The 27352-nt window shown below is 52.8% G+C and overlaps 2 protein-coding genes across 2 annotated transcripts in view; one reads left to right on the top strand and one right to left on the bottom strand.

Moving 5' to 3' along the window:
* CAPN2 (calpain 2) overlaps window positions 1-14412 on the top strand; it is a 56298-nt gene extending 41886 nt beyond the window's left edge. The window contains exons 12-21 of the mRNA XM_004605413.2: window positions 810-1021; window positions 1897-1933; window positions 2215-2280; window positions 3312-3369; window positions 5521-5585; window positions 6614-6682; window positions 7900-7978; window positions 9641-9757; window positions 9981-10039; window positions 13372-14412. Of these exons, the coding sequence (XP_004605470.1) occupies window positions 810-1021; window positions 1897-1933; window positions 2215-2280; window positions 3312-3369; window positions 5521-5585; window positions 6614-6682; window positions 7900-7978; window positions 9641-9757; window positions 9981-10039; window positions 13372-13395 (786 nt within the window). The 3' untranslated portion in view covers window positions 13396-14412. The remainder of the gene's footprint in view (window positions 1-809; window positions 1022-1896; window positions 1934-2214; window positions 2281-3311; window positions 3370-5520; window positions 5586-6613; window positions 6683-7899; window positions 7979-9640; window positions 9758-9980; window positions 10040-13371) is intronic.
* A 3270-nt stretch (window positions 14413-17682) lies between these two features.
* Window positions 17683-27352, bottom strand: part of TP53BP2 (tumor protein p53 binding protein 2) — a 64891-nt gene continuing 55221 nt past the window's right edge. The window contains exons 13-18 of the mRNA XM_055146800.1: window positions 26354-27129; window positions 24100-24237; window positions 23216-23349; window positions 22431-22597; window positions 20269-20468; window positions 17683-18413 (exon numbers count right to left, since the gene is read on the bottom strand). Of these exons, the coding sequence (XP_055002775.1) occupies window positions 18372-18413; window positions 20269-20468; window positions 22431-22597; window positions 23216-23349; window positions 24100-24237; window positions 26354-27129 (1457 nt within the window). The 3' untranslated portion in view covers window positions 17683-18371. The remainder of the gene's footprint in view (window positions 18414-20268; window positions 20469-22430; window positions 22598-23215; window positions 23350-24099; window positions 24238-26353; window positions 27130-27352) is intronic.

Below are 27352 nucleotides of genomic sequence, written 5' to 3'. Positions count from 1 at the left end.
GGGTGGCGTCTCCACTGGTCTGAGCCCAGGACAAGGTGTGTCGGAGAATCCCGCAGGACTTGCGGCCTCTCCGAGGCCAAGAGTGGTTGAATTGTGGTTGGACTGTCCCCCTCCTGGGTCAAGGGGACACTGCACAGAGCCCAGAGGGGGGTTGTAGGAAACTCTGTGCCAGTTCCCAGCTCTGCCGTTCGCCAGGCCGGGCAAGCATGGAGAAGTCTCCCATCCTCCGAACATCCTTTTCGGGTACAGCCGAAGCCCGTCCACCTCCCCAGCCTCTCCCAGAGATGGGCAGAGTTACCTGACGGCATGTAGGAGGCCCACAGCTGGCCTGAACGGACGTGACGAGGGCACCGTTGAGCAAGGGCTGTCCTGAAAGCTGCGGCCACAGGCCGGAGAGATGGTGCAGAGGGGAAGGCTCTCGCCTTGCGTGCAGCCATGGCTGCGGCAATGGTTCGATTCCCAGCACCTCCCTTGGTCCCTGAGCATTGCCAGGTGTGGCCCCTAAGACAAGTAGAGGACACAGTTGTTCTGAGGACACTGGGTGCCCCACCCTCCAGCAGTGCAGCCCCCAGGCCTGGCGTATGGAAGCCCGCGGGGTCCTGCCATGTGTACCCCACCTGCCTCTCAAGGTCACAGAGAGGAAGATGGACAGGCCCCCGCCCCGAGGGGAAACAAGCCTCTTGGCATCCAGTGGGGTGGATGTGGGGTCCCCAGCTTGGCCTTTCCCAAGGCCCCCGTCGAGTAGCGGGAAGGGCTGGGCGGGAGCGCCCTCCACCCTCCATCTGTTCTCGTCTCCGCTTCTTCCTCAGCTGATGGGACAGACCAACATCCACCTCAGCAAAAAATTCTTCCTGACCAACAGAGCGAGGGAGCGGTCGGACACCTTCATCAACCTGCGGGAGGTGCTCAACCGCTTCAAGCTGCCCCCCGGGGAGTACATCGTGGTGCCGTCCACCTTCGAGCCCAACAAGGACGGGGACTTCTGCATCCGGGTCTTCTCGGAGAAGAAGGCGGACTACCAGTAGGCGCCCCTGCCCCCGCCCGTCCCCCCAGCTCTGCTCCTCTCAGTGTCCGTTTCCTCTCCGGGGGTCAGTGTGCGATTTGACGACATACTGAAACGTTTGGGGGGAGGGAAGGGGCCACACCTGGCGGTGCTCAGGGCTCACTCCTGGCTCTGAGCTCAGGGATCATTCCTGGCGGTGCTCAGGGCTGCTGGGGATCAAACTTGGATGGGCCGCGTGCAAGGCAACTGCCCTATATCCACCGTACAGTCCTGAAGAGCCTCCAGACCCTAAGAAACTTTTTCTTGTTATTTTGTTTGTTTTTGAGCTGCACTTAGCGGCAATGGGTCAAGTCTGATCTGCATATGAAGTGTACACTCAGCTGAGGAGAGCTCGCTCGCGCCCGCTCTTTCTTGCTCTCTCCTCTCTCTCTCTCTCCTTTCTGTTTCTGTCTCCATGTCTCCATCTCTCTCTCCTCTCTTGCTCTCCCCCTCACTCTCTGTCCAACTTTCTCTGTCTCTGTCTATCTGTGTCTCTGTGTCTCTCTCACCTCTCTGTCTCTGTCTCTCTCTCTATTTCTCTCTCCTCTTCTTGCTCTCTCTCCAACTTTCTGTCTTTCTCTATGTCTGTTTCTCTGTCTCCGTTTCTCTGTCTCTGTCTCTCTGTCTCTGTCTCTGTCTCTCTCTCTCTCTCTCGCTCTCTCTCGCTCTCTCCCCGTTCTCCTCCTGGACTGGTCCCCACCTTAACTCCTGCTGCATTGGGATGCAAGATCCCAGAAACGTGGGCTACAAAATCACCCCCTCAGCTTTGAGTGCCTCACTTCCATTCTGGCGGTGATTTCTCTGCACGTCCTTTTCCCCTCCCTTCTCGTGACTCCGATTTCCCTCTGTTTCAGAGTTGTGGATGATGAAATCGATGCCAACATTGAAGAGGTACCTGCAACTCTTGGGATTCCTCCCACTCTGCCCCACACCCCTGCTTGTGAACCCGCCATAGCCGTTAGGGATGGCATCACCGACAACTCTGCCCGCCTAGTTTATATCCCCTCTCATCTAAGCCAGAAAGATTATTCCCTTGACTCCTCACACTGTCCGTGATCTTGCTCTGCGAGGGGCAGAGAAGGGGCCCTGAGAAGGAGGAGTTTCCTGGGAGGGATTGTGGGCAACTCGCTCTCCTCATCTCAGCCCTTCTCTCCTCTGGCCTCACCTTCCAGATTGAGGTCAGCGAAGACGACATCGATGATGGATTCAGGAGGCTCTTTACCCAACTGGCCGGGGAGGTAAGACTCCCCCGATCCCTGGGAGGCACTCTGGCTGGCAGAGAAGATCGTCATTGTCCTCAAGGAGACATCCCTTTAGAGTGTGTGTGTGTGTGTGTGTGTGTGTGTGTGTGTGTGTGTGTGAGTGTGTGTGTGTGAGTGTGTGTGCGTGTGGTGGGGTAGGGCTGGAGGCACTGAACCAAAGCCAAGAGGGATTCATTGGTTGGGGGACACAGATTTCTGCCTGGCCTCCCAAAACCTCCCCCAGAGGGCTGCACCAAGCAGCAGAGACCTCCTTTTCCTATTTGCTTATGTCCCCTGCCTGAGGATCCTGGGCCTCAGAATCCTAAGTGATGTAGAAATTTCCTTGATTTTGGGGCTGGAGAGATAGCACAGCAGGTAGGGCGTTTGCCTTGCACGCGGCCGACCCGAGTTTAACATCCCATATGGTCCCCAAGCACCGCCAGGAGTAATTCCTGAGTGCAGAGCCAGGAATAACCCCTGTGCATCGCCGGGTGTGACCCCCCCCCCAAAAAAAAAATTCCTTGATTTCCACAACAACATACAGAGGAAGGGAAGGATTTTAAATATGCAGAATGCAGGTAGCTGAGGTGAATGTGAGAATTCCCTGCTCCTGAAACCATAAGGGATGCCATCACTGACAAGTCAGCCACCTCTCTTCCTTCCCAACAACTTCTGGAAGAGAGAGACAGGGACAGAGAGACAGAGACAGAGGCAGACACAGAGACAGAGACAGAGATAAAGAGTGAACGTCATCTTCCTTCCCTGCTCAGAACCCAACTCTCTTACGGATGCCCCTCCAGGGAGCCCATCTGAGCCCCCCTGAAGCTGCTCCTCCCCCTCCTCCACCTGCCCCTGCTCCCTCCTCCACCTGCTCCTCCCCCCTCCTCCACCTGGGGGGCTTGTAAGAAACGCATCCCCAGCTAATGCACCCCACCCACCGTTTGGCAGAGCAAGTGCCCGTGGCAGCCCCTGGCCTGGCGGCACGCTCGGGAGCTGGTAGCCAACACTCCTTGCTTCTCTGTGCACAGGACGCAGAGATTTCTGCCTTTGAGCTGCAGACCATCCTGAAAAGAGTCCTGGCAAAGCGTAAGTAGCCTTTTCCCGCAGGTCCCCATCCCGCTCCTTCCCTGTGGGCGTGAAAGGACAGGGGAATCCTTTCCCTCCCACAGCCAAGCCTTCACCCCTACTCCCCTGGAAACACCACCAGCATCACCGCCCCCCGCACAGGGCTTCAGGAAAGGGCTCCAGGGGGCGCAGACTGAAAAAATAATAAACAAGGGGCCGGAGAGATAGCACAGGGGTAAAGGTGCTTGCCTTGCACACAGCAACCTGGGTTCGATGCCTGGCATCTCTGTGGTCCCCTAAGCCCTGCCAGGAAGGATCACTGAGTGCAGGGCCAGGAGTAAGCCCCGAGCCCAGCCTAACTATGGCAAACAAACAAAAATATGTCTGGGAGTTGAGTGTTCAGTCTCCCCACGGTTACCACCCCTACAGCCAGACTAAACAAAGCATGCATGCATGTGCACACACATACACCCACATGCATACGCTCATGCCCACGCGTGTGGTCCTGTGCAGTGCCAGGACTTGGAAGCCTGGATTAGAAATCAACTCGTGTGCCAGATTCCGAGTATCCGGCCTGGGGCTCCTCTCTGTCGACACCCCGGCTTCCAGGGTGGCGCCTGGCCTAATCTGCGAGAGGAGCGTAAACCTCCCCCTGGAGCCAAGGAAGAATCCAGACGCAGACTCTCCCCTCAGGAACTGCTCCTGGGCCTGTGGCGTGTCACACGCTGGGCCTGAGTCAGCGTGTGTGACTCGGCGCTGGGCAGGCGGTTAAGAGCACTGGCCGGCTCGCTGGCCCAGGGCAGGGCTTCCCCGGGACAGGCCCCGGCGCCCCCTCCCGCTGCTGTCTGGGGTAGGGGAGGAGGGGGTGTTCACCCCGAATCTGCCAGGCACGATGAGGTCATGAGGCTGTCCACGTGCAGCTGTCCCAGCCCCAGCGCACTGAGGCCTCATTATTCCTGCCAGGCCGTGGGGCGGGTGGGCAGGGCCCAGCCAGCTCCGCGCCTCTGAGCTTGGCGTCCTCTGGGCCGCCTCTGACTCCCTCCTGAGCCCCACGTCTGCAGCCGCACGTAGCCCTGAGAGGGGCCAGGGCCCAGGGGGTCGGCGCTGGGACCGGGGCCAGAACCCTCACAGGTGTGACAGAAAGGGCGGCTGCGTCTGAAGCCTGTGGGAGCCTGATTCACATTCACCCTAAAAAATAGGACTCACCTCGGGGAGCACGACTCTGGGGTGCTGCCCACACATGCCTGCACGCCCTCCTGGGACCTCACCCCACGGTCCACACGTAGCATGACCCATGGCCCCGGGTGTCCACTTCCCGGCTTCACCCGCTCTGGGCACTTCATCATTAGCTTGGTTTGGTTTGGGGACCACACCTGAGTGTTCAGGGCTCACTCCTGGTGGACTCTGGGCTGTACGGGACACCGGGGGGACCCTGGGACAGCTGTGTGCAAGGCAAGCGCCCCACTTGCTGGGCTGTCACTCCAGCCCCTCATTCTTGGTTTGGAACTGGAGAGAAGGCTCAGGGGTCGGGAACGATGCTGTGCACGGAAGGGAATCGGGCTCACTCCCTGGCACCACCTGGTTCTCAAGGAACCCCTGAGCACTGATCTGGGAGTCACCGCTGAGCACTGCCTGGTGTAGCTCCCCCGAAACAGCCATGTATAGAAAGCAGTTACTGGGGCCAGAGCTATAGTCCATCAGGGAGGGTAGTTGTCCTGCATGTGGCTGACCCAGGTTCGATCTCCAGCATCTCATATAGTCCCCAGAGTACTGCCAGGAATAATCCCTGAGTTCAGAGCCAGGAGTAACCCCTGAGCATCGCTGAGTGTGGCCCAAACACCAAAAACTAAAGAGAGAGAGAGAGAGAGAGAGAGAGAGAGAGAGAGAGAGAGAGAGAGAGAGAGAGAGAGAGAGAGAGAGAGAGAGAGAGGGAGGGAGAGAGAGAGAAAGTGAGTGAGAGAGTGTGCAGTTCCTAAGCCCCTGGGCTGTCGGGCAGGTGTGTTGCAGCCCCTGTGGCCCCCACACGCAGACATGGGCCACACGTGGCTCTTGCTGGGGCTGAGCACTGCCGTATGGGAGGCACAGACGCTGGGCCTGGCTGACCCCAGAGACAGGCCCCCGGGGCAGAGCTGCTCAGGGCCACGTCCCTGGCCTGCTGACGGTGTCTCCTAGGCCAAGACATCAAGTCGCATGGCTTCAGCATCGAGACCTGCAAGATCATGGTGGACATGCTGGACGTATCCTTTCTGGGTCCCCGAGAACAGACGGGAGCGTTCAAGGGCTTGGGCGTCCTCTGGGAACAGCCTGCTGGCTCCAGCCGGCTGGGCCTTGCGGTGTGCTCAGCCCCGATGCCCCCATGAGTGAGAGATGGTGACGGGTCCTTCCCCTGACCCCTCCATGGCTCCCCGCACAGGAAAATTCCTGCTAACACCCCCCACCCGCCCCAGCTGCCCTCTGAGGCCACTTGCGCCCATGTCCTCTGGGAAGAGGTGCCCTGTCCCGCCAGGGGCTGACGTGATGGCCTTCCCGGCCACGGTTTTCCTCTTGATTTGCAGCTAAGAGACCGTCTCCCTGAGCTTTCCCTCGGCCCTCTGCCCTAGCTCCTTCCCCGGGTGCCCGCCTGCCCCTCTGCTTTGTGGGTGAGGCTGGGTGGGGATATCTGAGCCTCCTCGAGGCTTAGGTGGCGGGCTCAGAGAGCACCCGTGTGGCTCCCTACCGCCCACCACGGCCTTTTAGAATCGCTCAGGTCAGCAAGGCCCAGCCATTAGGAGCTGCTTTTATTATTGGTATTTTTTAAATCTATCTTTTTTTTTTAATGAATCACCGTGAGGTACAGTTACATCCTTACAAACTTTCGTGTTTGCGTTTCAGTCATACACTGATCGAGTACCCAGCCCTCCACCAGTGCCCATTCTCCACCACCAATGATCCCAGTACCCCTCCCCCCACCCTGCCTCTGCGGTAGGCAGATTCCCTTTCACTCTCTCTCTCCTTGAGGATGTAGAAGCTGCTTTTCGCAGGATCTGGGAGCCCTGCAGGGCCCCTCTGGTGCCCTCGGCGAGCAGAGTTGGGGGTGTGTGGGCAAGTCTTTAGCTGCTGGTTCCGCCAGCCCTTTAGGTGCGTTTGGCCATGGCGAAGAGCAGGCCCGGGTCTGTCCCTCCCCGGGCGCAGGCTGCAGCCTCCAGCTTCCCCCATCACGGGCACACGGCAGAGCCTCTAGGCCCCCGCAGCCCAGGTTCAAGGCACTTTCCTCAACCACGGGCAGGAGGACGGCAGCGGGAAGCTGGGGCTGAAGGAGTTCTACATCCTCTGGACCAAGATTCAGAAATACCAAGTAAGCGCTGGGGAGGGCCCTGGGCGAGGCTGCGGGTCTGGGCGGGGAAACACGAGGCAGCATCAGGAGTGAAGGGGCGGGGCGGGGATTCCAGCTCATGTTGTACCAGGAGCCATGGCGGAATGGAGCAAATGCAAGGAAAGCAAACACTTCTTGGCTCCATGGGTTACTTTCCTGACTTCTCTTGATTCTAGACCCCAACTGGAGGGCCATTGAAAAAAAAAACTATCCCAGCAAGCTACCGAGAGTATCCAACCCGCAAGACAGAGCCTGGCAGGCAACCCGTAGCGTATTTGAAATGCCAAAAGCAGTAACAAGTCTCACAATGGAGATGTTACTGGTGCCCGCTCAAGCAAATTGATGAGCAACAGGACACCAGTGCTACAATGCTAAGGATGTGTGGGGGCCGGAGAGATAAAAACAGCATGCAGAGTGCTCGACTTGCATGCGTCCGACCCAGATTCAATCCTTAGCACCCCATGTGGTCCCCTGAGCCCCACCAAGAGGACCCCCGAGCCCAGCGCCAGAAAGAAAGAAGCCCCAGGGGGTCAGAGCGATAGTACAGCAGGCAGGGTGCTTGCCTTGCACGCAGCCCACCCAGGTTTGAGCCCTGGCATCCCATATGGTGTCCTTGAGTATCGCTGGGTATGACCCAAAAATTTTAAAAAAGAGCAAGAGGAAGTAAGCCCTGAGCATAGCTGAGTGTGGCGCAAAAACTAATACACATATGCTGTGTGGCCATTCACTGCCTGCTTTGTGGGTAAGTCAAGCACAGGCTACTGATGTGAGAAGCTGGGGCCACGTCTTGGGATAATTTATGTTCTGGGCTTATTTGCAAACCGGCTTAGAGGTAAGGGCTGGGGAGGCATTTTACCTGCCCAGGGCCATTTGGGTATTTCTGACATCATCCATGATGGGCCGAACAACACAGACACTCGGCTACGTGCAGCAAACAAGATTCATGTGTGTCTGTCCCGTCATGGGCCAGGGCTGGTCCCCCTGGATTCGAGGCCCAGACAGTCCTCATTCTGCCCTAGAGAAAGGCAAGATGCTCTGAACTTCTCCAGGCTGAAATATGGGTCATTGTTCCAAGGTCAGAGTGGAGGCAGAAAGTTGGGCAAACTTTATCCCCCACGCAGGACGTGGCCCAGAGGAAATCTAGTCACTTCAGGCTGTGCCTGAGGCCCTGGTTCATAGGACAGTTTTGTATGTTTCAGAAAATTTATCGGGAAATCGATGTGGATAACTCCGGGACCATGAACTCCTACGAGATGCGGAAGGCGCTGGAGGAAGCAGGTGAGTCTCGCAGCTTTGGGGGGCCTGGGGGATCTGGGGTGGTTCAGGTGGGTGCTGCCTCAATACAGCAGCCTCCCCTTCCCCTCGAAAAGGCTCAAGATGAAAATGCAACACACTTAAGGATGTGCTGCCTGCCCACTGCCTTCCCCAATCTATGTTCCCTTCCTCCCAGTGACCTGGAAGGTCACGTGGGCGGAGCTTGTTCTTAGCAGAACCCCTGCAATCTTTCCAGGGTGGGGGTACTTAGACACCAATGCGACATGTCTGGTGGGGCTAAACCCATAGTACAGTGCTAGTTTGCTTGCCTTACATGTGGCTGACCTGAGTTCGATCCCCGACATTCCATATGGTTCCCCCGAGCCCCACCAGGGGTGATCCCTGAGTGCCGAACCAGGAATAAGCACCACCGGGTGGGACACCCCCAAAAATCCAAAATAAATGAAAGAAATGGAATGTATCAGCTCCGCCAGGGTTAGAGCCCTCAACAAGAGAAGCAGCTCATCGGAGATGAAGCATGAGTCCGGTTGCTTTAGGGACAAATGTGATACTGCAGGTGATTGTCACTGTGTGTAGATGAATATGAGGCTGAGGCAAAGCAGCCCCAAGTCCCTGGCTTCCATGAGAGAGATTGGACCAGGGAGAGGACTTACATGGCAGAGTACATGCCTAGCATGTGTGAGGCTCTGAGTTTGATCCCCTGGCCTTATGGCCTCTGAGCTAGTAAGCTTGTCTTGCATACATTCCATCCAGATTCAATCACTGGCATCCCCTATGGTCCCCTGAGCCCCACCAGGGGTAACCCATGAGCACAGAGCCAGGAGTAACCCCTGTGCATTGCCGGTGTGACCCAAAAAGAAAAAAAAATTCTATTTCTGGGACCAGAGAGATAGAACAACAGGGAGGGTAGGTGCCTTGCATGTGGCCAACCTGAGTTTGATCCTTGGCATCCCATAGAGTTTCCCACTCCTGCCAGGCATGGAATCCCCAAGCACAGAGCCAGGAGTAAGCCCTGAGCACAGCCAGGGCTGACTGAACCCTTGCTCCCAAATTATATTTTTATGGTAAAAGGGAGAACAGTTCATTTTCCACACAATTTCTGCAACAGGCGTTCAGGATGAGTCTAGTTTCCACAAGGAGCCAGCACTAAACAGGGACGTCACCACTGTCATCCCGTTGCTCACTGACTTGTTCGAGCAGGCACCAGTAATGTCTCCATTGTGAGACTTGTTACTGTTCTTGGCATATTGAAGACGCCACGGGTAGCTTGCCAGGCCCTGCCATGCGGGCAGGTACTCTCGGCAGCTTGCTGTGCTCTCCGAGAGGGACAGAGGAATCAAACCCAGGTTGGCCGCGTGCAAGGCAAACACCCTACCCTCTGTGCTATCACTCCAGTCCAACAGGGGCGGAGGCCCAGATAACCCCATGCTGCAGCTGGCAGGCCAGAGAGAGGCACGAGGGGGTTAGCCCAGCGGGAAGGAGAGGAGCAGGCAGAAGGGAACGCATGGAAGGAGAAGCACAGGCAGAAGGCGAGCATCAAAGCAGCCGCAGGGCAGCCAAGGGACCAAAGCCACTGTAATTGCCAGAGATTGCCACAGCCCCCGAGCAGAGCCGCGAGTGAGCCAGGGAAGACAGGGCGTCAGCCGGCTTGTCCTTCCACTCCAGGTTTCAAGCTGCCCAATCAGCTGCACCAGGTCATCGTGGCCCGCTTTGCAGATGACGATCTCATCATTGACTTCGACAGTTACGTCCGGTGCTTGGTCCGACTGGAAACCCTGTTCAGTAAGTGGCTCTCTGCAGGGATGACCCCACTATGACCCTCGGGGTCTCCCAGGGGCCTTCCTGGCCCAGAGGGGCACCCGTCCCTATGGGAATGAAAGATGCCCTTTACCTGGGCAGAGGAGGAGAGAGAATCGCTGGTCACGCTCGATGAGATTGGGGAGTTGGATCCTATGACCCCTGGTTTAGCCCGCTCACGCATGACACCCCCTTTCTTCCTCCACAGAGATATTTAAGCAGCTGGACCCCGAGAACACTGGAACCATCGAGCTCAACCTTATCTCTGTGAGTTTCCGCTGTCACCTCATTGCTCACTGGAGAGGGTGGACCTGTGGCTTTTGGGGGACAGAGACCTCTGCCTATGAACCTTTTGTTTTCATTGTTTATTTGGGGGGTTCACGGATCTTCCTGGCTGTGCTCAGGAGTGCCCTCTGGTGGTGCTCAGGAGACCAGATGTGGTGCTGGGGATTGAACCAGGGTTAGCTGTGTGCAAGGCAAAGTGCCTTCACTCCTGGAATGCACGTGACCTTTTTTTAAAAAATATTTGCTTTGAAAAATGTTTTGGTTAGTGGCTGGAGTGATAGTACAGTGGGTAGGGGGTTTGCCTTACACTCAGCTGCCCCAGGTTCAAATCCTGGCATCCCATATGGTTCCCTGAGCACCGCAAGGAGTAATTCCCAAATGCAGAGCCAAGAGTTACCCCTAAGCATAGCTAGCAAACAACCAAAAAAAGAAAAATCTTTCAGTCAGCCAGGCGCTGGCCTGCAACTGCACAATTGGTTCTAATATCCCACAGTGCACTTCTATATGCAGTTTGGAGCTTAGGGCTTACTCCTGGCTCTGTGCTCAGGGATCACTCTTGGCAGGTTGAGAGGACCATGTGGGGTGCAGGGGATAGCTGCGAACTTGGTCGGCAGCATGCAAGGCAAACACCCTATCCACTATATTATCGCTCGGACCCCCTTATTGATTCTTGAATCCAATGAAACACCCTGTCACCCCTCCCAGCAGCTCAGCATAGGGTGCAGCAGAGGACTAAAAGGGGGCGTGAGGTGCTGTGGGCTCCCTCCAGAAAGTCAGCGTCTGATTAGCATGCTGGGGAAACGGTGGTTACGTAAACTCTTTGGAGGCCATTCAAGTGGGCTTGGGGGGATCTGGCCTTCTCAGGAGAGAGCCACTGAAAAGACTTTCTGAGCAAATTGTTTTTCTCTACTTCCTCCCCCTTTCAAATAAACAGCAGTAAATGGTTCCCCGTGAATAGTTAGTTACCGCTCTGGCCGTTGCCCACCTCTGAAATGAGCGTCCACCCAAATTAAGTTGGTAAGCCCCTTCCACAAAAGAGCAGAGTGTAGAATGTTCTTGTCTCATTCCCAAAAGACAGAAAGTTCTGCAGAGCCCGAAGCCAGCTGGGCTACTTCCACACTCCTCTGCCTCCCCTCCCACCCGACCCTCGCCATTCTGCAACACACAGGGGGGCTGGGCGTGGAGCTTGCGGCTGTGTATCCAGGCTGCAAAGGGCCAGGTGGGGGGCCAGAGCGGGTGGAGGGGCAAAGTTCCCACAGTGCCTGTGTTGCAGGGCGCAGGGCGCAGGGACAGTGTATGGGGGGGGGGGGAACTTCCCTGGATTTTGAGCTTTGGCGGCCGCTATTTAATGGTTCAGCTCTGGCCCCACGCATTAAAAGAACCTTCAGCTAACTGAGAATTGATTCCAGCTGGTCTTGACTCACTTGCTTAAAACTCTAGGGAGGGGCCAGAATGAGAGTACAGCGGGTAGGGATTTTGCCTTCCATGAAAAATCCATCCCGACTCGAGTTCAATCCCTGGCACCCCACATGGTCCCCTGAGCCTGCTAGGAGTGATCCCTGAGCACTGCCAGATGTGTCTTCAAAACACAACAGACACCTCCTGGTAGAGCTGGAGCAACAGTACAGCTGGGAGGGTGTTTGCTTTGCACACGATTGACCTGGGTTCGAGTCCCTGAGCACTGCAAGGAGTGAGCCTGAGCGAAGAGTCAGGAGTCAGCCCTGATCACAGACAGCTGTGGCCCCCAGCAAAATAACTCTAGGTAGTCTCTGAGATCACAACCCAGGCATTGTGGAACATGTGAGGTGCTGCCTGCTACCTTCTGGAGCGCTAGACTCCTTAGCAGCCTTTTTCGGCTTGGAAGTTGCTGGAGGCAGGAAGGGGGGATGCCCTGCAGTGCTCAGGGACTTTGTGCTCAGGAGTGAGCCCTGGTGGTGCTGGGGACTGAACTGGAGTCAGCTGCAGGTCAGGCAAGCGTCTTAAGCCTGGCACAATCTCCCCCATCTGTCATTCTTGTGTTGTTGAGTTGGGGTCACACCTGCTGATGCTCAGAGAATCAAACAACCTACTCCCAGGCACCACAGGGTCCCCTGAGCAGTGCCAGGTGAGGTCCAAGGGTTGGTGCTGGGGGCTTCCACATGTAAATTATGCAAATTATGCCCTCTGGCCCCTTTGAACTCCTACCCCCAGCCCATAGGACAGAATAAGGATTGTTGTTTCCTCATGTTTTCCTTTGTCGGTGGAGCCAGGCACTGGACCCAGGGCCTCACATATACAGAGCAAGTGCTCAGTCACTGAGCCACTTTCCCGGCCCCTTCGCCCTTCTCACCCGCGTCCACGGGCCTGTGCTGGCCTCCTCAGGCGTCTCCTCCCCTGTCCTCTGAGAATCATCCCCTCCCTGGCTTTGCCTCTTTTGTCTCTGTCAGTCTCGGAGACTTTGCTAAGCATGAGCCACACCTAGAACATCTCCCCAGGGCTGGGCAGGCGGCCCAAAGGGCTGGAATGGTGAGAAATGGGGCTCCGGTGTGATTCCAGGCACTGCACGGTTCCCGCAGCACTGCCAGGAATAACCCCAAACACCAAACCTAGACAAGCCTCTGAGTACCACGAGGGTGTGGTCTCCAAACAGAACCTCTGCCTTTCTGGGGGCTGCAGGGTTGCCCGTGGCTGCAGGCTGCATCACTAGGCCTAAAGTCCAGCCCAGTCCCAACCCAATTCTCTCAGGGTTGGGTTTTTGCGGGGTTTGTGGTAGGTGTGGAGTGGGGCATATACCTGGCAGGGCTCAGAGCTTACTCCTGGTTCTGTGCTCAGTTATCAGGCTTGGACGGCCATATGGGGTGCTAGGAATCAAACCCAGGCGGGTTGTGTGCAATGCAAACGCCCTCCCCCCTGTACTATAGCTCCGCTCCCCAAGTCTGTTAGAATCTGGTTTCGAGCTCCCAGATGTAAACTTACAGTTGAAAGCCACAAGCTGAAGGGATATCTGCACCCCCCACTACCAAGCAGTCACCGGAGGCAGAGAGGGGAGCACGCCCCTTTCCAGGCTGTCTTGGGGTCACCCTCACACCCGGCAGTCAACCCTGTGACAGTGGAATCTGGTCCAAACTGCACAGACCTACTGGCCTGTAAAAAGTGGGGACACTAAGAAATCAGGCTAGAAAAAATGTAGTCAGTACAGCGGTGGCTGAACCCTGGATTTTTTTCTGGTACCATTATCTGTCTTGCAATAGTTTAGAGCCAAAGAGCTTTTGAGGGCTTTTGTTTCATTGTTAAAATGGTCAACCCAACTGACCTGCCTTTTTGCTTCTTCACAGTGGCTGTGTTTCTCTGTACTTTGAAGTTATCATTAATCTCCCCGAAGACTTCCGGACAAGGAAACCCAGCTATGGACTCAGCTTCCACAGAGAATTATTTTTTATTTTAACCTGGGCCTTGAACTTGAGGGAACATTTACTTAAACTGATATAATACTATTTGAGATAGAACTTCCAGTTATCCAAGGGCTGCATATCACTATACTGAACCCGCGCCAGGCACTTAATCTTCCTTAAGTTCAAAAGGAAGCTTGAAATCTCTTTAGATATTTCTGACTTCCTCACACACGCCTGTCTGTAGCCATGTTACATCAGAAAAATAATGCAGAGTTATTTAGCAGCTGAGCAAACATTAAATCCTCCTCAGGACAACAGGGGTCTTTTTTCCTCTGGGAATATTTAAAGCAATTTTGAGTCTGAAACCGCAACCGTGGTACTGACTCCACAGCAATAAAGGCAAATAGGCCCTGCAGCCAAATCCAAGTTCTGCCGCCTTGCAGAGAGACCTGGCAAGGCACCTCAGAAGTCAGGGAAGAAGCAGACGCCGGGCACTGGGCAGCCAGACAGGCTAGGAAGCTGGTAACCGGGATCCATTCCCATTCAAGGGCGAGGAATTGGCTGGACTTAGATCCCCAGAGTTACCGGTACCGAGGGAACTCTGCTCTTGACCGCTGAAGCATTCTGCTCAGCTCAGACGGCTGATGTGCAAACCCACTCTCAGGAAAGACAAAACGATGTTGCCCGCATGCAACCCTCCAGACCTATGTATACATATCACCTCTAGGGAATGTGCATGGGGTGAGGAGATGGTGCCTGGGATGAGGAGATGGAGTGTGAGGGACACTGAGGGGACCCGATGAAAATGACACGAGCTTGTCTACTGGTTTCCCTGGGGAAAATGCTAGCGATGTTGTTGAACTGTTGCCTTATCTTCTTCTACACATACTGTTCAATAAAGATGCCTGGCCGAACGCACGTGCTGGCTGTTGTCCCCAGCACAGGTGTCATGGCCCGTCTCCCACAAGTGTGCTCTGTCACATCCTGGATGGGGCGCGCACGCCGTGTGACCTCATTTCAAAGGGCAACTCTAGGAGGTTTCTGAACTCTGCTTGGGAACCTCTGGCCATCTCCCTGCTGCTCAGGTTGGGTCTCTCAGCCTAAACCTGTCTGCTGCCTAACCCCCTAAGCCACCCTTTGGACAGTCCCCGGGGTGTGAGGGCTAAGACGGTCCCTGGGGTATGAGGGCTGAGCAAACAGGCAGCCCAGAAGGTCCTGCTGCTGACCCTCCCAGAGAAATCACAGGACACTGGAAGGACAGAGGCTGCTGGATTCCCAAATTCCATGTCATTGAGTTTGAATTTCCTCTTACCCCGTGGGGTGGATGGCTGGGGTCCTGCAGAGCAAGGCCCTGCAGGGACCCTTCTGTGCTGTGGGGATTAGGGATGGAGGAGCGGGCCAGACCCATAGCACAGCAGGCACGATTCGGGCCTTGCATGCAGCCAACCCGGGTTCGATCCCTGCCAATCATGATCGCCCAACCCCCAACTAGAGTGATCCCTGAGCACAGCCAGTGTGGCCCAAAAAGCCAAAAAGAAAAGGGAGAGAATGACCTAGTATTGTGAGTTCCCCTGCCTGAAAATTGTCCCTTAGTTTACCAGGAGAAAAGGATGACTGTGAATCTGCTCAGCTCCTTGACCTGCAGGAAACCCCCAAACCTCAGCCCTCACGGCGGCTTCCTTCCTCCAACCCATAACCAATTTGGTGCGCAGGCCCGTTATGCCCATTCCTCAGCGAGTCTCCTTCCCGGCGGCTGAGCGTGTACCCTGGGCCGCACACGCCCCTCGCACACGGCCTGCCCTCTTGCCCCGGATGCAGCCTCCCCGCAGCCTCCCGGGAGCGGGAAGCTGACCTTCTCTCCAGCCCCTTCCCATGGCCACCCTTCCCAAATGCTGCTCTGTGCTGCGGTCCTCGGACACTGGTGGAGAAAGACAGGAAAGCACTGGCTCTGCTTCCTTGGCTCTAACTGAAGGTCTGTGGATGGGTCACAGGTGTGGGAAGGTTGAGGAACACGGATCTGCAGTCTGGTGATGCCCGAGCCTTCCCTTACCTCCTGCCCTCTCCCGCCTCTCTCCTTGCATACACTCCCTCCCGCTGTTCCCCAACCCAATCCGTGGGGGTCGGAGAGAGTACAGTGGGAAGGGCATTTACCAGCATGAACAGCTAACCTGACTTCAATCCCTGGCATCTCATGGTCCCCCAAACCTACCAGGAGAAACCTGAAGCACCACCGGGTGTGACCCGAAAGCAAAAAACAACCCCCACCACCACCCCATCAAAAAAATCTGAAATGTCTCTTTGGCTCCAGTGCTTTCCAACTCTGAGCACAGGTCAAGCTTCCACATTTAAGCTTCTTCAGCAAAGTCACACTCTCAGCAGCCCCGGATTTCCCAGGGACTCCCTGAGGGGACAAGGTGGGCAGAGAGAAACCGTAGATACCCTTCTCGAGATCACCAGCTCTCTCCCCACTTCATGTAAGCCACCCCTAAAACTACCTACCACACGTCTTCTGATGATGAGTTTACACTGCCACTCCATTTTGGTTTTATTCTGAGAGGCATGCAATGTTTTCTCATCTATGAATAGAATTTAGTATGAGTTCCATACTAAATTCCAAATGAGTTCCAAAACAGTGAATGAGGGCCAGAACAACAGGGCAGAGTACAGCAGTTGCCTTGCATGAGGCTGACCCAGGTTCAATCCTCGACACCCCAAATGGTCCCCAGAGAACACCAGGAGTGATCCCTGAGTATAGAGCTAGGAGTAAGCCCTGAGCACTGCCAGGTATGGCCCAAAAACAAACAAAAAACAATGAATGAACTTGGTAACATATTAATAAAATAATATGGAGACTTTGATTTCCAGAAATCAATGTATATAACTGTGAAGAAACCTGAAATAGTACAAAATATTTAAATGGTCTATTAGAGGCTCTGAGTAATGATACAAGTCTCTGTCACTGTGGCATGACCTCTAGTTCTGTTTGTTTGGGGACCACACTTGCGACGCTCAGGGCTTACTCCCTAGCTCGGTACCCAAGGGTCACTTCTAATCAGGATCATGGGACATGGGGCGCCAAGGGCTGAAGCCAGGACAAGCGCATGCAAGGCAAGCTTCTTACGCAGCCCAGAGTCTCTACAATGTTTCAAAAACAAAACAATTCCCTACCAAAGATGACTACCAAACTCTCAAATTGATGTAGGCAGGTAGATAGGAAAAGGCCCTTGGCAATGAAAATTGAGATTTAGCAGAGTCTCTGGGAAGGAGACTCTTAAGATGTGCAGATTCAAGAAAACAAAAGACCCGGAAGAAACCATCAGCAGACCCTGAGGATAATGGACCCCTCCCCAGGAGGTTCCCCAAAGAAGGCCATCACCACTCCCAACCTCCCTGGTAACCTTAGCAAGGAACTTTTACCTGGAAAGAAACCCCATGTGGGTGGGGGCAGGTTGGAGAAACCCTATAAAAGACACCTTGAACAAAGGAAGTGCGCGCATATGCTGCCTGAGCCCATGTGCTGCTTGTGCCATGTGGCCGAGCACATGTGTCGCCCGCATCTCCCCCCTTGAGATGTGTACTTTCATGCTTTCGTGTCCAGTGCTAGGGTGTGTGTAGAGCTCTCTCCATCTTTGGAGGAGCCCGCGTTCTTTCTTGAGCGCGTTACTCCTACTGGTTTTCCTTTTCCACTTATCCCTTCCTCCTTCCCTAAGACCTTCTAAATAAAGTCTGTTACTTCACTGCTTGTCTACTCCTGAAATTCTTTTCCGCGAGCGAGACAAGAACCCAGTAACCCTGGGTCCCGGGTGTTTGAGGCGTTGGAGAGAAAGTGACCGTCTTTCTCCTCCCCGCTTCACGAGAGTCACCCGTGGGGCCCACCGACATCAAAATGGCAACACTGAGTTTTCTGAAAGCAGTAAAATACTTCTTATACTTAATTATGTAATGGTCAAAGAACTTGGTATTTTTCAACTGAGTAAGAAATCCCAATGGTTGGGGGCCAGAGTGATAGTACAGTGGGCAGGGCATTTGCCTTGCACATGGTCAACCTTGGTTTGATCTCCGGCATCCCATATGGTCCCCTGAGCACCATCAGGAGTGATTCCTAAGTTCAGAGACAGAACTAATTCCTGAGCATCACTGAATGTGTCCAAAAAGCAAAAAAAAAAAAAAAAAAAAAAAAAAAAAAAAAAAACCCCAATGGCTTATAAATTTCAAACAAGGTTATTTATAACATCAAAAATGACATGCTTTGAGTCCAAGAGTTTAATTTTATTACAATTGCTCTCAAAGTCATCTAGTATCATGACAAATAACATGGGGAGGTCTATAGCAAGTCTATAATTTCCAAGATACAAAAGATAATAAATATAGATTCAAATTCAGCCTAAAAATGAGATTCTAAATTGCATCACCTATACTGTAGATCAGGTTCGATAGTTCAAATATATGTATAAATCTTAAGCAGCTACAAGAAGTCACGTAAGAAAGTTGTTGTGCACTGGTAACCAGCTAACACTCTGCCCTGACAATAAAGAAGCATTCAGAAACTTCGGGCCGTTGCCCAGAAGGGTGCCCCAGTGGGGTGGTGCTGGTGAGGGTGCAGGGAGCACAGGCTTGGGGGCCGAGAAGCACCAGTGAGGCAGGATATCCGACCGCATTCCCAGGCGCCCCATACACGGTCCTATTTCTGACAGGAAACAAGATTGTCAGGGTGCGTCTCTCCCAGCACCGCCTTTCTCTTGGTATAGTGGACTCGGCGGACTCGGGCCCTCCGCTTCACATGCTGAATGTCCTCCACAAGCAGCAAATCCTTCCATCCTTCATTTACTTCCAGAGCCACGGAGAGTGGTTATTTAGTCTCATCAAATGTTTGCCAGGGACAACCATATGACTTCTTTAGTGATAACAGATTCACTCTTCATGTAATCAAGTCCATGACCGTCTCACGCCAAGCTCCTTTGTCTTGGTTTAATTCTTGGATATAGCTGCAAGAGAGTTTTAAAACATATCTGCATACCACATAAACTCAGAAGGACGAAACCACAAGAAATCACAGCAAAGGAATCAAAATGAAGACAAAGCCTCATTTCTGCCCTGTGAAGCACCCAGCGCTACCTGGACACGCAGAGAGACACACTTAGCAACTCCTCTCTAAAGACAGGCCAAGGTCACCGAAACTCTGAATGATATGGTGACACTACCACAGTTCAGTGGCAGAAAGAAACTTAAGGTCTCTGTGCATTAATTTAATCTGCACTTCCTGCAGCAAATCAAGTCTAACAAGAAATACCAACTCATAGGGAGTTGCATTCCTGAGCAAGAGATAAGCTTGGTCTCTTTCTCCACAAAGGATGTAACCAGGGGACCTCACCACTTAAGGCTTCAGGATCGAAATACCACAGAGGAGATTTAAAGGAAGGTTAAGTGCAGAGTTTTGTTTTGGGATTTTCTGCTGTTTTTTTGCTTTCCAAAACAAAGCCAGAGAGGAGAGTGTTAATGAAGTTCCAAAGACCTCCTTTTGGAAACCCAAAACAAGTCAAACTAGTAATTCAACTCAAAAACCCCTCAGACAAAAGGAAAGAAAGCAGAGTCTGACTTCCAAGACTAAGCTAGCTGGTGGGCCAATGTTATACAAAGGCTTCTTTTTCTGAGAGAAGCTGGCCATACACGTTTCTCGACTCACATGTGACCCTTGGCTAAAAATGTACTATTTGTGCGATTTCCTTTTTTAAAAAGGGCTAAAGAAACAGCGAAGTATAGAGGCCACTTCTACCGAGAAAAGATCTGCACAGGACTTAGAACACTAGACTTTCAGACTGAAATGCAAGTCTCCAGTCCATCCATGGGCTGGCCCTGAGAGACACACACACAAGGCAGAACTCAAGAGTCAGCCCTCGGCTTCCAATCATTCTCTCGGTATTTCTGGAATCACGGAACCGCTTTGAAAATTAAAAGGAACATTTCAAATAAGCAGCTAGCTTCCAAGGGCTAGCTTCCGAGAGGGAGCAGGGTTTTCCCTAGGTAAGAAACTTAGAAAAAGGAAATGCATTCAGCTGTTGCTGTTTATTATAGGAGGAAAGTGACCACAGGCAAGAGATTCTTGTCTGGAGCTAGGCTTTGTCGAAGCGAAACAAGAAGGCTAAAAGAGAACCATGTTTATATTTCTACTCTTGTCTGGAAATCTGAAAGCTTTCCTAAAAGTTTCCGTGACCTGATTTTTTTTTTTCAATTTCATGACTCTTTATCCCTTATGTGCTCTAAGTGTGGCCTCAGCCCCACGGCACTTCCTATGTTGCTCTCAGGAAGGCAGCCGTTGGGACACATGAGGTCATCTGGGCTCCAACAACAATGGAGAAAGCCGAGGCAGGAGGGACCTTCACTGCGCAGGCTCCACACTGCCAGGTCCTGGCACCGGAACGCGTCCACGCACTCCACGAGCCCAAAGGCCTGGGCAGTAAAGTGAATTCACCGACAAAACCTTGCTCACAGCCTTCGTGGAGGAGCCAAGCTCTCAGGGGGCTCAGACCATGCCAGTCCAGCAGGGAGTAGAAACATCCAGCAAAAGCCCCCCTCCCCCTGCTCTCTTTCAGACTCCTGCTCTGCCACACAGCAGTCTCAGGGCTGGCCCCGCCCCCACCCCTCCACTGCCAAGGGCAGCCGGGGATCAGAAGGGAGTGCAAACCATAGCTCCGACCAGTGTGCCCAGCCTTCAGCCCCCTCGCCCGCTCCCCTAGCGGCCGGCCCCAGGGCAGACACCTGGCACTTGCCTCCTCACAGTTTTTCACGAAGCCCCTCTGTGGCACAGGGGAAAAGAACATCCCGAGTGTGGGGACCACTCACCCCCAGCAAATTGCGGGGCACATAGCCCTCCTGGTCATTCAGCCGCGCCCACCACCACTCGATCTCGTCTTCGTCCTCCCTGCGCACGATCGTCATGCAGTCCCCCTCCTTCAGGGGCAGCTCGTCGTCGTGCTGCGGCTCATAATCCCAGAGCGCATAGATGACGCCTCTGTTCATGATGCCCATCTTCTCCTGGACCCCTGCAGCCGTGACAGAGAGACACAGAACAGTGAGCAGCTCAGAGCACTCTGCTTAGGGAGTTCTTGGAAGCTCTGGAAAGTCAGAGGGAAAGACATGGGTGCGTGCCAGAATGTCAGAGCTGCTAACAAGGCAGTCGGCATGTGATAATGCCTCCAAAACTGCTCAGAACGCACCGCGTAAAATACTATTACTCTAAATATAAAAGCTCCTGAAAGTACAGTGAGAAAAAAAAACAGATTTGGGTCTAGGATATAATTTAAAGGTGAGTAATAGAGCTGGGGAGATAGCTCAGTGGTTGGTTCCCAAATCTGAAATCTAACATCTAGGAGATCTCCCCCAGGTAAGCACTTGGGCCCTGCCATTGAACTCACAGGCCTGGCCGGCTGGACACTGCTCTGTGTGGGGGGGAGGGGAAAGGGTGGGGGAAGAGTGTTTCTGGGGCCCCTGAGCACTGCTTGGGAGCACCAGCACTCCACCATTGGCAAAGGGACGAACATACCTATCAAATTTCTGCCTATATTCTGCCTTGCTTTTGGGTCACTCCTGGCTGTGCTCAGGGCTTACTGATGCCTGGCCCTGCCTGTGCTCAGGATTCACTCCTGGTGGGGCTCGAGATGATTGAGGGTGTTGGGGATCAAAGTGGGTTTGGCCGTGTGCAAAGTAAGCGAGTTACCCACTGTACTATCTCTCCAGCCCCTTTCAGCCTACTTTGAGGTGTAATGACCAGAGCCTTGAAAATTTTTTATTCTCTACATAAAACTTAGAAGCCAGTATTGCGTTTATTGAAGTTTTCTCTGTTAATTTCCACATGGAGAATGATTTTTAAAACTTACAAGTATTGTCCTGTTATGTGTTAGAGCAGAGCAATAAGATAAACAATTTATACATGACTTTTTTAGAAATCTAAATACAGATCAACTCCAGTGAGAATTCTAAATATTTTGGACATGATCAAAGTTTTCATAAGGCCTACACTAAAATAAAAATCTGAAATACAGTGAGGGGAAAATCCTCAAAAACGTTCGATTTGGGGACCGGAGCGACAATACAGAAGGTAGGACAGTGGCTTTGCATGAGGCTGGGGTCCATCCCCAGCACCTCATGTGGTTCCCTGAGCTCACCAGGAGTGACCCCTGAGCACAGAGCCAGGAGTAAGGCTGGAGCACTGCTGGGTGTCACCCAAAGAACAACTACAACAAAAACAACAAAAGAGAGATAGAGAAAGAGAGAGAAAGAGGGAGGAAGGGAGGGAAGGAAGGAAGGAAGGAAGGAAGGAAGGAAGGAAGGAAGGAAGGAAGGAAGGAAGGAAGGAAGGAAGGAAGGAAGGAAGGAAGGAAGGACGGAAGGAAGGAAGGGAGGGAGGGAGGGAGGGAGGGAGGGAGGGAGGGAGGGTCCAAGAAGAGACCTTGAGGTTTTCCCTCGAATCCTCTTCCGCTTCCTGAGAGCCTGAGCACAGCCGGGGCGGCCGAGGCCTGTCCAGACCTCAGGGCCATCCGCCAACAGGCACAGAGTTGCTAAGAGCCTGAGAGATCCGACAACTTTGTCTCTTTTCAATTCTGCTCAAGCCCAGCTAAACAGCACAGTGAACCTGTTACATTAAAAGTCTTTGAAATAAAGCATTTTTTTCCTTATAAATAAAAAGATGCATCTTTCTGAAAGAACACGACTCATCAGAACGAGAAACTGAAAACCGAAGGCCACACGCTTCGCTCCGGGGCAGGGGCTGCCCTGCTCTCGGGAGGAGCCTGGTTCCGAGGGGACCCGGGCGCCCTGGCTCCCCCACCCTCACACGGCTGCTCGCTGCACCACGCTGCCTGTGCAGAGGACCTGGCTCGGAGGCTGTCTGCCAACGTGCAGGGCGACCCATGAACCACCCCCAGCCCGTTTCTGTCTCAAAGAAGAGAGGGAACCGGAGGGACGTGGAGGCAGGCGCGGCGCCCTCCCTCGGCCGCGCCACGCACCGTAGAGAAACTGGGAGCACTGCGTGTAGCCTTCCTCCATCTCCTCGCACTTGTCAGCGGCCGTCTGCATGTCACTGCAGGTCATGGCGAACACGGCGGCGCCCGACTCCACCAGGAACTTGCACACCTGGACGTTGTTGCAGGAGGCGGCGCAGTGCAGCGGGGTCCTGTGGGCGGGGCCACAGTGAGGGGTGCTTTCCGGGCAGCTCTCGCGGCCTCTTCCGTCACCTACTCAACCCTCCGGAGAAACTCAAGACTTGCTTATTTTTAAGCTCTGTTATTTTTTTTTGGGGGGGGGGGAGGGTGTTGGGGGAGGGATACACCTGGCAGTGCTCAGTGCGACTCCTGGCTGGGCACTCAGGCGTCACTGAATGGAGTGTGGGGGACCAAGGGTGGGACCAGAAATCGAGCCCAGGTCAGCTGTGTGCAAGGCAACTGCCCTACCTGCTGTGCAATCTGTCCAGCTGCCAGGCAAAACATTATCTTAAATTATTATCTTAAATTTAAAGTATTTATCTTAAAACATTATCTTAAATCAGGCCCATCCTGCAAAACTCCAACCCCTCTGGGTAGGTGCTCTCACTCACGCTATTGCTATTTTGTTGTTACTGTTCTTATCAGCTTTTAGGTCACACCCAACTGTGGCCAAGGATTACTCCTGGCTCTGTGCTCAGGGATCACTCCTGGTGGGTCTCAGAGGACCATATGGGATGCTGGGGGTTGGACCTGGATTGGCCACATACCAGGCATGTTCCCCGCCCTCCGCCCCTTAAAGAGCATCTCACCATCCATCGCTATCGGCTGCATTCACATTCACACCAAACTGCACCAGGAACTTCACGATCTCGGTGTGTCCGGCACACACAGCGTTGTGAAGTGCTGTGATGCCTTCGTCATTCGGCAGGCTAGGGTCATCCACCTAGAATGGCAATCAGCAGGGGCCCTGTCATTCAAACGCTCCTCACCTGAACTGCCACTATTAACTGGCTCCTTAATAACAGAAATAAACTCTTGAGGTATTTTTTTTTAAAAAATCATAACTAAGATACACAAGAGCCAAGAAAACTATCGTGAGGACAAGTCTAGAAATAAGACAGACAGTGTGACTAAATGGTGCAGAAACTCACTACAGAAAGCAGCTTGTTTTCAAATGGAGGGCCGGGTACCAGAAACTATATACACTTACCGTCATTTCTGTTTACTTATTATCCAATTTCCTACCACAAATTAGTGTCTAAGGAGAAGTTACACTTGCCATGGAAAGGAAAAGGAAGTCAACTAAAAATATTTTAAATAGTAGGCTTCTGAAAAGTAAGAGCCATATCTGTCACTTAACACTATATAGTGCAAACCCACACCCAAGCAAGTTTGGAGAAAAATAGGAAAAGAAAAGAAAGAAGAGAGAAGGTAGGAAGAGAAGGGGTGGGGTGGGGGTTGGGCAAGGCCTGGCAGGTGATCCAATGACCCTCAAGTGAAAATACCTTCTTGTGCATTATCGAAAGGGGCACAGTCACACCTTGTACCAAGCACTGCCGGTTCTGGAGCATGCACAGTAATTCCATGCCATCCCCCCACCTCCCAATAAAGAACATGAATCACAAACCCAATGTCCCACAGAAATGTTCACTTTACAGTTTTCAAGCAGAAAGTTCTATGCAAGAAATCATACCTCATAAATAATTCTCTGTACAAGGTCAAATTCTCCCTCCAAAGAGGAATCTAGAAGCAAAGCAAGGGGGTTGAACTTCACCCTCATTCCATGAGCAATCCGCTCTGAGCCAATTTTCCGTAAGTTTGTCCTTTTGCCCTGTCAAGGAAACGCACAAAAAAGGATCCAGGTGTAAGCGAGGAAGACAAAAAAAAAGGGGAGGAATGGCATAATGTTTTAAAGGAACTTTAAAAATAGCATATTCTATTGAAGTCGAACCTAACTTAGAAGGTATATAAATAAACAGATAAGTGAATTTCCACAGAGCAAATTACACCAATAAAATCAAGTGAAAATTATATAAAGCCCGGTGAAATTATATATGTGTATATGTAAGTACATATACACACATACATATATACAGATCATGAACTAGCTAAGGGTGTAAACTGGGATTGCAAGAAGGCTGGGTTTCTGTCCAAATAAGGAAGACCGGTATTGAAATAATCTGCATCGAGTAGCCAAGGAAACCGAGACCATGAAAATGGGTAAGAGCATGACTCGGAATTTCCACTGCTAACATTTATGGAATGTAACGGCCACACCATTACAGAAGGCTTTGCCTAGTCCTCGCAGAAACTCTTATCATATTTTACAGATAAGAAAATTAAGGCGTGAAGTCAGTAAACATCTGAGCTGAAATTCCATCCCCATTAATCTGACTTCTCTGAAGCACTCCTTTTAATAGGCCTAGGGGAAAGTAATTAAGGTAAATAAATGAAGATTAGCCTGTTTTAGATATATCAACAAGGAATCCTGCCAGTTTTTAAATGCTAGCATTACTTTATATTAAAATTTTAATTATACTCCAAGATAATAGATTAGTCACGGCTGGAGAGACAACTCAATGGTCCGGAGCACATGCTTTACGTGCAGGAGACACATGCTTAATTCCTGGCAATGCATCACCCCCCCAAGAATTGCCAGGAGTTACCCCTCACTCCCAAGCACAGAGCTTCAAATAGCTCCTGAATACCAGGGGTTCAGAACAAAAACAAAAAACAAACCAAAAAGACCCCACACATAAATAGAGGAATCTAGTCTTTCTACATTTCACATCAAGCCCTCGCTTCCCCCAAAAGAAAAAAAATGGCAAAGATCTGATCAACCATCCAATGAAACAGGCTTCTTTAATAGGTTTAAAATTTTCCAAAAGGGGTACTTCAATATACAAACCTCACTCATCTCAGATGCGAAAACTATTGAGTTTTGAGAACCACTAAATGACACTGTCTTTCATAAATGTATAATGACCAAAATGCTCATTTCTCCAGGGCCAAAGCAAATACAGCATGCAGGGCACTTGCCTTGCACACGGCCAACCCAGGTTTGGTTTCTTGGCACAACATCTGGTCCCCAGAGTCTGCCAAAAATGACCCCTTAGCACAGAGCTGGGAATAAGCCCGGAGCCACACTCCGGTGTGGCCCCCAAACAAACAAACAAACAAAAAAAAAAATTGTTCACCTGCCCTCTTCTAATGACCTCTTCCCACCCTCCCGTCCCCACCACCCCCGCCTTTTGTCCAGAATTCTCCGATATCATTCTTGGTAGAAAGTTGGAGGCTCTGCCTGGAATAGTATTACAAACAGATGACTCAGGCTGCACAGCCAGGCCAGGGGCTCGGAGGCTTGCCTTGCAAGCACTGGATCTTGGTTAAACCCCCGGCTGCCGGAAGCACCACTGCCAGGATGACTCCTGAGCACCAAGCTAGGAGCAAGCCCTGAGCACCACTGGGTGTGGCCCCAAAACAACAACAATGAAATCAATGCTGCCGCTCAAAAAAGCTCAAGAGTGCTCTCACCAGGGAGAGAAATTAACCGCCTGCCCGATTCCGCAGGCCTGCGCTGTGGGCTGCCACGTCCAGCCCAGGCCTCTCCACCCCCCTCCAAGTGCTCCTTAGCTGATGTGTGATCTCGACACGAATGAAGAAGGAAAAGTGGGCCTTTTAGGAGAAAAACTTCTCTGTGTACAGAGAAAGTGGCTCTTAGGGGGAATGTTACTTTCATAAACAGATCTGGGGGCCACTTAGGCGTCGCACTCTGTGTCGAGGGCAACTGGAAAAGAAGATGAGGAAAACCTGCACAAGCTGTTTGCTGCGTTAGGTGGTTTGCACGCAAAGCCTCTTTCAAGGTTTGCCTCACCAAGGTTTGGTGATGCAGCAACGAGAAGAGGGTGACGTGGTACAAGGGTACCGTGAGAGCCTGAAGTACTTACGGGAGGTAGAGGAGCCTGCCCGGTGACCTCGGGCGGACACATGTTCCCAGGGTCTTCTCCGGGCCCCTCGGGGTCTGCAGAAGGGTATGGGGGCGGTGGGTAGGGAGGGTACTCCTCCAGGTAGCCTTCCAGCAGACTGGGAGCCTCCACGTTTGATTCTTCCACGCTACTCTGGAAGTTTGGACCACTGTCCGAGGCTCCCTCGGGCACGTACTCAAGGCCTGGAGCCGGGGGCGGTGCACCGCCGTGCTCTGTCCCCACACTCCCCACTTCCTGTGGGGACACGGGCTCAGGAGTCAGGGAAACCGCCTCCTTCTCTGGTTCCACGTGCAGATACGGATTCTGGATTTCCAGGGGGCTTTCTGAACCGACAGTCACTGGTGTGGGCTTGGAAGGGTGCGCGGGGACGGAGACGTTCTCCATGGCGGCGAAGGTGGTCCGCTGATACAGGAGCTTCTGAATGTTGGGCCCATTGGGGCCCTCGGGCTCTGTGATGGAGCTGCGCTTCTTCAGGGGCCTCGGCGCGTTCGACAGCTTCTTGCGGAGGGCTTCCAAGTCGGCGTCGCTCTGGTTGCGGTAAGGGTTCGATAAGAAAGGCAGCAGTTTGGTTGGGCTGAGGGGCCGAGGAATCCTCTCGTTTTCCTGGCTCTCCTGGAGGGAAGATGCAGGCTCCGTGTCTGGCTCGGGACTGCCAGGCTTGCTCTGGTTAGTGGAATACACGTTCTCCGGGTACTGCGACGGGTTCTGGGCCGCGGCAACCACGGGCTTGCCGTAGACTAATGGAAAACAGGCAAAAATTAAAACCCTGCACAACAGATGTGGTGGCGCACAATAAGTAAAGCCTCTTTTCATTTCACAGTTATCACAGAAGTCCCTTCACTGCAACTAATTTATGAAATGACAAATGACAAAGCAAGGTTCCATCGCTGCATAATCGACCTCGTACAGAATCCAACCCCCCGACTGTCTGGAAACACGCACCACTGTTTCATGGACCAG

This window comes from Sorex araneus, chromosome 9 (genome assembly GCF_027595985.1).
Source record: "Sorex araneus isolate mSorAra2 chromosome 9, mSorAra2.pri, whole genome shotgun sequence".
Classification (NCBI taxonomy): Eukaryota; Metazoa; Chordata; class Mammalia; order Eulipotyphla; family Soricidae; genus Sorex; species Sorex araneus.
The sequence above is the reverse complement of the archived record's forward strand: the minus strand, read 5'-3'. Positions and strand labels throughout refer to the sequence as shown.